General features: G+C 31.3%; 1 protein-coding gene across 1 annotated transcript in view; it reads left to right on the forward strand.

Moving 5' to 3' along the window:
- The first annotated feature begins 443 nt into the window (after positions 1-443).
- LOC106687213 (probable cytochrome P450 6a14) overlaps positions 444-10,968 on the forward strand; it is a 13,704-nt gene continuing 3,179 nt past the window's right edge. Inside the window, exons 1-5 of the mRNA XM_014430955.2 lie at positions 444-731; positions 1,428-1,741; positions 4,948-5,305; positions 7,609-7,833; positions 9,525-9,776. Coding sequence (XP_014286441.1) covers positions 512-731; positions 1,428-1,741; positions 4,948-5,305; positions 7,609-7,833; positions 9,525-9,776 — 1,369 coding nt within the window. The 5' untranslated portion in view covers positions 444-511. The remainder of the gene's footprint in view (positions 732-1,427; positions 1,742-4,947; positions 5,306-7,608; positions 7,834-9,524; positions 9,777-10,968) is intronic.

Below are 10,968 nucleotides of genomic sequence, written 5' to 3' on the forward strand. Positions count from 1 at the left end.
TGATGATATTGATAACTAATAGATTACCTCCATGCTTAATATTTCTTACCTCTTATTATTACAAAGATGAAATTTCTATTAAATTCTTTTTTAAACAGAGTGACAATACATGATTTGTAAAATAATATTTGCAACATAATACTGTACAGATGGTTTTCTATTTATATTACTAATTGATTTATGATTATAAATAACAATATATATATATTGTTACGGGAAATGTCACAGATTTTAGAGTAAATAATTAATGCTCTTTCCACACATAATATATTGCTATATAAATATAAATATAAAGGAAACCAGATGTGAAGTAATAAAAAGGCAAATATTGCGTCATTTTAAGGGGAAAAAATAGTGCAGTTCTGCATCTCAAGGTATTTACATTCTGTTATTTCTTAAAAGGCATATAAGCTGGAATGATAAGATACGCCGCTTGTAAATATGCGTCAGTTACAACTTCCTTAAAGAGCCCCACGTGTCTTAATATGAAATGAAGAGTCCGTAGCTAAAGATGTACTTTATTCTAGAACTGCTCCGAAATGATGCATTTGTTTGGTTCATTATTATCATAACTGCTTTGTATTTCATCCTTACCAGAAACCATGGTTACTGGGGTTCACTAAATGTCAAATATGTTCGTCCACTTCCTCTCTTCGGGAATTCTTTCCCTACAACGTTTTGTCTGGCTCCGGGTTACAAAGTACAACAAGATCAATATAATTACTTAAAAGGTGAGTCTAATTATAGCTATCGACTTTGTCTTGATTTTTATAATGATCTGAATTTACTTCTCTTAAATATTAAATTAAAGATTTAAACTGTCAAAACCAGCAATTTTCGCTAAATATTTCCTATAAGTGACTCATAAATCTTTTTTTACCACCACACAGGTAAATCGTATATTTTGAAGTCAAAAATGAAAATTTCATTTAATTCTTGGCACTGATAGGTAAGTTTGCACCAATGTTTTTTTCATTCAAATTCAACGATGGGGTTTATGGAGAGGGATATGTATTGGTATGAAAATTATGCATTAAATTTCAAACTTGTTACTCAAAAGCAAGGGGTGTAAAAGTTAATTTTATAATGTACAGCGAATGTGATGGAAATAATAGAAAGCAACAATAAAAGTCATAAAAAGTTAAGAAAAATGTATCAAACTAATTTCTTTTTGATTAAATTTAAAGTTTTCATTTATTGCTATATCTCTTTAACTTTGGACTAATGATACTTCTTTTTCATTTTTAAAGTATATTTTTTCAACCAGAAACAACCCTAATAAGTTAATTGTAAGATTTTAGAATTTATTGGTCTTCTCAGAGGGACTTAATTTAATTTTTGAAGAACTGATGAAAACAGTCAGTAGCAAAATATATTATGTACCGTACTTATCAACATATTATTAACATTTTATTCACATTACTTAGGTCAACGATATGGAGGAATCTGGAACTTTTGGAAACCTAAATTGCTAATTCTTGATCCCGAACTTATCGAACACATCATGGTGACAGACTTCTCGTATTTCACACACCGTGAGGAAACTGTTGACGTCAGTACGGATCCATTGGCAAGACACTTAGTTAACCAAAACGGAAGCAGTTGGAAAATACTAAGAAACAAACTGACCCCTGTCTTCACCTCTGGCAAACTTAAGACAATGATACCACAAATATCGGAGTGTTCAGATGTTTGTATAGAAAACATTGGTAAAAAAGCGGCAACAGGAAATGCGTTCGAGGTTGGTTGTAAAGCTATTTCTATTAGTTATTACACTATTTACTTTAGAGGACCTTGCCCTCAATTAGATGTTCGTAACAGAGACTCTCAAATCTTCTAGAACCAGTATCTTACTGATTTAGAAACCAGTAAGATTTATGATCGATTAAACTTTTAACAGAATATAATTTTATTTTAAAATAAAAATCTGATTGGTCCCCTAGTATAAAATTAGAAATGGAAGATAACACTTTTTTAGAAGTTTCTATCAGCTAATCCTGATGGACTCTCTAACCAACAAGGAATTGATGAATGGTATGATTGAGCTTTACATATGTTATACAAATAAGCAGTCATGGATCTGAGGTAGAACACATATTATCTGAAGATTTACTAGCCCCTGGCCCGGGCCTCCAGTTAGGAACTGCATCAGGGAATTTATGAAGAAACTAGAAAATTAACGATCAATTTAAGCAATACCAAGGGTTTCAACTTAGTACAGCAATTGTAGTATTCTGCTACCGAAGATAGGGATGAAGAAGTTAAATGTAAATTTTATGATTAATAGGGGATGGGAATATATTGGTAACTACAATGAAACTGTAAGAAAATAAAATTTGGAAATACGAACCCAAAACTAGAAATAATTAAAGTACCCGACGATAGAGTTGGGCTAATTGTACAAGAGTATTAAGTAGCTTCGTATGATTACTGTACTAATACTCGAAATGTTTGAGTACAAATTACAAGACCGATACTCAAACATTTAAAGCTAAGTGCAAGTAATATAGTCTGCACTCGAGACAAAATTTAATAGGGGATCCATGCTTTATTTGAGTATTTTTAACTCATAAAAATGTTTAGTCAAAGTAAAGTAGTCGTACTCATCACTCAGTTTTTGAGTAAATTATACTATTTGGAATACAATTTTTTTTTTTTTTACAATTAAGGTACTTTTTTATTAAAGTAAATAAATGTACTTTTAATTTCTAAATGATTTTATTTTACTGAATAAAATGATACATATTTGTCTAAAAGTCACAGTAGATTGGTGGTAAAGATATTTTGTTGATGGAAAAAAAAATATTTATTTAAGCACAGGTATTGAGTACATGTACGCAATCACATGTATATTGGATTTCAATTTTTACTCAGTGCTAATATTCTTTTCACTCAAATTGAAGAAAAAAAAAACTTATTACTGATTCGAAGTTCCCTCACGATCTTTGAGTTTGACATGATCAATTAAATAAGTTCTGAATAAAAATAAATGTAATTTTACGGTATATTGAGCACAAGTATTAAGTACATGTATGTATATTTTATTTCACTTTGTACTAAGTGCTAATATACTTTCAACTCAATTATTTTTAAAAAATGTTAGTTACTAATTAAAAGTTCGCTTACGATTTTTTAATGTGATGTAACTAATTAAAAAAGTACTCAATCATTAAAAAGTTTGGTGTGAACGATAATAAAAGTATTCTTAATTGTTGAGTACAAGCATACTTGATTATTTTAACATTATATTTACTGATATACTCTAAACTGAAAACGGAAAAAGTTATCAAGTACAGCCCAACTCTGTCAGCAGTGAAGTATCCACGAGTAAAAGTAGTGATAATGAATTCTGCTAGTAAACATTGCTATCTCAAAACATCTCCTAATATAATTAAAAGCAGGCCACAAAATTATATAATTAACATGAGAACTCATTTTAAAGCTGAATGTAGTTATAACCCTGAACAAACAATCGCGAAAATTCGACAAAAAATTGGTTCAAGAAAGAAAAATGAAAACAGTTTCAGCGGAGTCTTCCCATTAATTTAAAATTGAAGCTGATCTTGAAATTATATCCTCGACAGTTGAAATCTTCATCTTAACGTTGTTTGATTTACTAACGAACGAAGCCTTCAAAAGTTAATTGGCATTAAACTAACAGACGCAAAATGCATACAAAATCAAAGAAGATTCAAATTAACATAAGTTTTTATTTATTTATGATTCTCTTCCTGATCATTTCTGACATACGAAGGAGGAGGTGGTTATCTACAGGATACTACCTCTAATGCCATGGTGGAGGGTCAAGTTTTCATTTCGTGAGTCTACCAGAGAAGAACCAAGTAGACTCACCAGGCCTGATTCGAACCTGCGCCGTCCCTGGTTGCAGAGACCTGCTCCTCTACTCCCTGAGCTACAGACGTTTAATTTACACTAGTTTGTTTCTATGCACCTAAACAGATAGAAATCTGATATTTTTTACCATTAAAACTTATTTCGTAATAGATTTAATGTTTAATTCTCCCTTTTATAATTTTCGGTTTGTTACCTTTATTATCAATTCAGCTATCCAAATTTCAATTTTATTATGTATCATTGATGACAGTAAACCTCTCGTTAGTTACACTGTTATGAAAAAAAAAACTTAACGGAAGTATAATGAAATATAATAACTTTTGTAATATTCTTTTTAAACAAAAAAATATTTTTTTCGATTTCTCCGTGTTCCGATGCCTTATCTTTTTAATTTAAAACTAAATTATGTTAAATTAAAATTATAACAAGTACATGCTACAGTATCACAAAGTAAAACAAAAAGAAAAAAAGAATGGATCTCTAGTTCCAATATCAAATGTTTACTTTTATTAGTTCCAATTATAGTTCCAAATGACATCTCATGACCTAGAGAAAAAATATTTTCAAGATCGAGAGTGTTATAAGCTCTCACCCACCTATAAGATTCGTGGTAAAGCCGAGTATGGGATTGGATGGAAACTGTACAGGACTGGGGCATACGGCGTAGGCTAATTCAGGAGGCTATAACATAGAAATAAATTTGATAGATAGCTAGCTAGATTTGCACTATATGTACTGTCATACCTATAAATTTCTTTTAATCCACAGTGAAATAAAACTGTTATATAGCTACATGCATACTTGTTCATTACCTTCCTAGATATGCACAGAGTGTATGATAATCAAAATGGTACAACAATGGGGTTATTTTTGATATTCTGATGTATTTAATTCAAGATATTTTATTTAATAATACAAAATGATTATCTTTCAATCACCAGAAATCTATCAAAGATATGATACGAAAATGCCTTTCTATTTCACGATTTATCAATTGACCTTTAACACACAACAAAGTCAACATTCATAAAATCTATCCAAATGAACTCCTGAGAAAAATAAATGTTATTTATTTATTTTTTATTTTTTCAGGTAAGGGAGGAGATGGCTGGCTTTACAATGGATGTCATCGGATCTTGTGCGTTCGGCTTAAACTTAAACGTTATGAATGATCCTAATTCAAAATTCAAAAAGATGGGCCATATGATATTCGGTCCATCGAGAATGGCCAAGTTAAGGAAGGCATTGAGTGCGAATTTCAGCTTCTTACTCAAAATGGTCCGTTGGAAGCGTGTGAAGGGGGAGTTTGCCAACTTTTTTATAAACTTGGTAAAGAACGTCATGAAGTACAGAGAAGAAAAAAATATTCAGAGAAATGACTTTATTCAACTCATGATGGACCTAAGAAAAGAAGAAGAGAAGCAATTGAAAGATGGTACGATTTCACAAAGTAAGTACTCTAGGAATGCCTTTAGCATATTAAGGTAGTTGTAAAAGAAAACATTGCCATGGTCTTGGGCAAGTTTCTTCATTCTAGGCTTTACTCGATAATAATGAAAAGAAGCTATTTATTGTCATTAAATTGCATTATTTGAGCCGTAAATAATAAATAAACTAGAACTGATAGACCTATTTCAGTGCAAATTGCTAATGGGAAGGGAATAGACAAATAAATTAATCATACATTTTTAAATGACAACCAATTCGGTTTATGATCAAATCAAGGGACCGTGGACGCTTTATATAAAGTTTTGAATACCACAACAACTAATTAAAATTTTAAATTAAATATATTAGTCTTAAGGATGAACATAAAGGTGGACCGACCTTCCATAGAGGTGACCAATAAATCAAAAAAACCTAAACAAAAAAATGTCCTAACAACATATATTCTATAATAATAAACTATTTCGGAGATAGAGAACTTTATATAAAAACAAATAATTACATCTGCTCCACAAAATTATCCATAGAAACACCTCAAGACTTACCTTTGTTGGCCTACATCATAGAATGTTCTGTTCTACACAATTTTTGAAAATGAACACCCGAGGAATTTAAAGATTATAGCTTCATTTTTCCACATTATGGTTTTTAGAGTGTTGTGGAATTCTTTTCTGAAGTAGCTACGGCTAAAAAAAGCATCATTTGGAAGCTTTAAAATCCCTATAGACGAACTAGTCAGAAAAAAAAAGTTTTCTTTGCGGAAATTCATAGATTGTAGAACGTTAATTCCACTAATTTAAAACTTCAGAGTTTAAAATAGTTAAATCGAGCAATATTTAAAAAAACAACTGAAATTGAAACACGGCGTGAAACCATCCACACTAAAAAAGGCATAATATCCTGCAATAGTGAGTTGACCGATGATGACAGAGATAGTGAGATTAAGGTAGGAAATTTATGTTTTCAGAATGTCACGGAATTAACAAAGAAACAATAGAAGTGTCTCTGTACTTGTAGAGAGAAACCTATTTACGAAACGCTTTCATCACACGAACTACTAGCAGAAATTACAGTCGATACCTTTGTGCTGAAAGTTACAGAGACTACTTCAGTGAAAGATACAGCGCTTCTTAGTCTAAAGACAGACTCTAGCTCTTAATGTATTCCATCGTATCGCGGACACATTTTGAGACCTCAGATACAAAACAACATTGATCTTTTACAAAGGAGTGGTTGCGGATATGTTGAGAAAGGTATTCTCTCCAGAGTCATAATCTCTTACACAGGTGGAAGAACAAGTAAGCAACAGAGGATGGTTCTGCTGAGGGACACTACGGCTTATAGACCAATGTTGTGCGGAGCAGGATTTAGCTCTTGTGTGCAGGTGGAAGGAAGTAGTTGGCTCAATAAATTTTTCCTTGCGTAAGAGAGCAAGAGCTACACCAGAGAGGACGGCGGCCAGCATGGATATTGTTTTTATTGTAACAGTGGATTGTAACGAAGGCATACGCTGCTTCCCACTGTTGGGAACACTTTAAGCAGGGTAGGCCGAGAAATAAATAAGTTTCCTATGAGTACTCCGTTTAGAGGTAGGATTTAGTTATTGCTGCTAAAAGAGTCGGCTTATTTCAGAGAATCTTAATTCTGATGAGCTCAATAACGAATCCTTAGTAATAACTCAACTGTCATCACGGAGCGGGAAGGAATTGTCATCAGCAATTCAGAACTACCCTTATTATAATTGGTTTGGTACCGTTGTAATTAGTTCCATTATTTAATTTATTTATTTTTTTTTGTTTGAGCCATTATCCTTGTGTATATAATAATCAAGGAAACCCTTCCAAGATATCTTACTACATAAGACACTTAAATAAAAAATAGGAATGGCTAATCCCCGAAAAGATAGTCTTCAGGACACCAACAGCCTGGGGACTCGAAGGTGCCTGCCTCCTCTCCTTGAAAGGAGAAAAAATATGTTTCTTGAAAACTTGTTTCTATTATGGACATATACAAAAAAGTCTTTTATTATTATGTCTCTGATTGAAAAAGTGAATTGTATTAAAAATATTTAACTCTTAAACTCTAGATAGACATTTTCGTATGGGTGTATGAACTTCATTTGTTAAACAGGGGCGTCCCTCTCCCCTCAGACAAGTCCTGGATCCACCAAAAATATATACAATAGATCGTCCAAATTATTAGATCATTTATAATAATAACTATAATAAACTATTTCTGAATGTGTATAAAATATACACGATCCATAATTTTTACATCATATTAACAATTTCAGTGATTTCTTTACAGTTGTAATGGATGATAATACAATAATATCAAACGCTTTTGTATTCCTTTTGGCTGGGTACGAAACGACAGCAAATACATTAAGTTATGCACTTTATGAAATCGCTAAAAATCTAGAAATACAAGAAAAGGTTCATAAAGAAGTAGAAGATGCCTTGATGAAGCACAATGGTGAAATAACGTGGGAAGGATTGGCAGAAATGAAGTATGTTGACTGTGTAATAACAGGTAGGTAAAATGTTTATTAATTTTAAACAATAAAATTGAAAAAGATTTGTGTTGTTAATAATGTTTATCTTCAAACTTAATACATTGCTAAAACTAACGCAGTTTAAAATTTACGTCTGACCAGTGATTGAAATTTCCTTCATATACCCAATTATTAATAATTTAAACAATTTTACTAAAATCTGAAAATACGGATGGAGGGGAGTATCCGTTAGAAACTAGTGTGAAAGAACCAGGTTTTTCACAATACTAAGAGAAATACTATATCATTCAGATCACACTAACACACAATTTTGTATACTTGTTCGTGTATATTTTTTGAACAAAAAAATCGTATTGTTATAATAATAATTGTTATCTGATAGTTAAAATAATAATTTTTTTTTAAAATATCTTTATTCAAATTTACAACTGTATATTAAATAATACATTCAGTAAATTTGATGTTAGTTAAAATGGAGTGTGTTACAGGCGTGTACAGCAACTACTCATTGGTAGCACTCTAATAAATAACAAACTTAATATGTTTTTTTGTTTTTAGTTTTATAATCTCATTCCTGGATTTGCAACACCCAAGGCTTTTTTTAGGGTGTTAGTAATGGAATGGTTATTGTTTGTCAACCAATTTTACTAAAAAAATTTAAAATAAAATTTAGGATATTTAGAAAACAAATACCACTAATAATCACGTCTTAATAATACTTTGATTCGAGACACTATCTTGAATAACATTCTTAAAATAGTTACTATCAACTGCTCCTAGCTATATATGGATCCACTGTCCTTTTCGACAAATGAAATAAATAAAACAAATAAATAACTACGAAAACAAATAAAATAAATAAAAACAAATGTAAGTATAAACATCAAACCGACGGTGATGACTAAAGGGATAGTTTTTTTCGTATTTGATTTCACTTTATTTCCTAATTGCCGCACTGTTACAAACATCTTTAAAAAATACATAATTAAAAATAAGTGAAAAGTCAAATTGGTTGGCAGACAAAATAACCATTCCAAAGGAACAACAATATATTTTCAGTACTAACCCGCTTTGATTTACAATCATTACAGAGGCAAAATCCTAGATAACAGATAGCAAAACTATAACAAAAACAATAGATAGATACTCGTTTTGTTATTGGTATCTATTTTTTGTTTTGACATTGCAACCTCAACACCTCCTTTAAGTTAAACTAGGTTCTCAAAGTTGGGCATACCGTTGCAATTCTTATAATTTGAAGAAACTTTAAAGAAATCCTCAATACCGTCCCTGAAAATTCATCGCACTACCGGAATGAAAAGTTCCTGAAATTATTTATTTTTATTTTAAAAATAAATGTATCTACGGCCTAACAATTTCAGTTACTTTGCACTACTTTTTTTTATTTCCTACATATTCAACCGTCCTAAGGATAATTTTGCGTTAATTTTTTTAGTTCGACAAGAGTGTCACAAATTTCTTTAGCTCCATAAGGATACCCCAATTTTTTTTCCCTCAAGAAGCAGCGAAAAACATTTTAGGAACCATTGCCCTAGAAACTTATATTTTATATTTTTCAATAAAATATTTTAGCTATATAAATTTTACAAAAGTTTCTGATTCAATAGTTAACTTTCTTATAACTAATTAACTAATGCTTTTTATTTTAGTTTAGTTCTCTAGGGTAAAAACTAAACTTTTTTTTCAGAGGCATTAAGAAAATACCCTCCTTTCATCGCAGTAGTACGGCAGTCAGTAAAACCTTACAAAATTCCCAACAGTGATTTAGAACTGCCCAAAGGATCTGTCGTAACAATACCAATATATTCAATTCACCACGATCCTAAATATTACCCGAACCCGGAGAAGTTTGAACCTGAAAGATTTTCGGAAGAAAACAAACACAAATTAGTCAAATGCACATTTTTAACTTTTGGAGAAGGGCCTAGAATATGCATAGGTAAGAAATACTGTTATTAATAAATAATTATTGCTAAATAAAAAAAGTAGTATTCATAAGCCTAAAGTTGGATCAAAAGAAACAATACAAAAATTCTTAATATACAGATAGTAGTATAACCAAAAACCTGAATAAAAAAAGGCATATTAAAAGGAATAATAATACAACCTTATGTATGAATTCTAGCTACCATAAGATGAAGTCTAAATGATAATTATGTTATAGATGTCATGAATAATCATAGTAAGGATATCAGTGGACTGATACTCAGGAATGACAGTCAGTATTTTTTGTTATACAAATTTTGAACAAAGCATATGGATCATCCAGACAAAAGTTTTTAATAACAAGATTCGTTCTGTTCCCAGTGAACATCGATAAATATTTACCTTGGTTAGACAAAATTTCTCACATTTTCGGATTTCCACCTTAGTGTGATACCATCTGCTGAATAAGTTTAAGATTACTCGTTTTGGAATTTTTACACGATTTCACGTGATTCTGGCACCGAGCTTTTTCACTGTAATTTTTAATGTCCCCTAAGCCAGTTTGAAAGTTGTTAATTATGTATTGTACTGTCGAATGCCATCTTTCTACCACGGTAAATTCTACCATAGGCCAAGCCATTATATACTACGGTGTATAGATTATTTAATAATTGTTCAAAATGTTAGATGGTTTCATCCTTGCCAATAGAACTTGAATATGTTCTTTGATTTATGTTTACGTCTCATTTTCGTGGATTTTTTTAAATAATACTAAAGTTTTGCTTATTCACAATTTATTACTGTTCCAACTGCTACAGTACGAATATCTCTTTAGTGATATAATTGAAAATTTGATTATTAATTAGGTAGTACTAAGGAACGTTAAACATTCATTTTCGGCGGTCCCGAAGAATGAATCTTGACACTCCCACCTTGGTTAGTACGCGGCGGCAATTCAGGTAGCCGCCAGGGGTAGGCAAAAAGAACCCCCAGACCCACTTGCTGGATCTGTTCCCCCACCAAATACCAGTACCAGTAGGTTGTGCTATTTTATGATTTTCTTCTCTTATAAAAACTAATGTGGAACATTGTTGTCCTTTTTTTTCTATGACTCCCTTCCTGGTCATTTCTGACATACGGGGCTTTTTTTTTTTTTTTTTTTTTTACGAGGGTCGGTGGAAATCTTCAAAAGACACGGATAGGCC

The sequence above is a fragment of the Halyomorpha halys genome, unplaced genomic scaffold, assembly GCF_000696795.3.
Source record: "Halyomorpha halys isolate HHAL.00 unplaced genomic scaffold, Hhal_1.1 Scaffold928.1, whole genome shotgun sequence".
In the NCBI taxonomy this organism is placed as follows: Eukaryota; Metazoa; Arthropoda; class Insecta; order Hemiptera; family Pentatomidae; genus Halyomorpha; species Halyomorpha halys.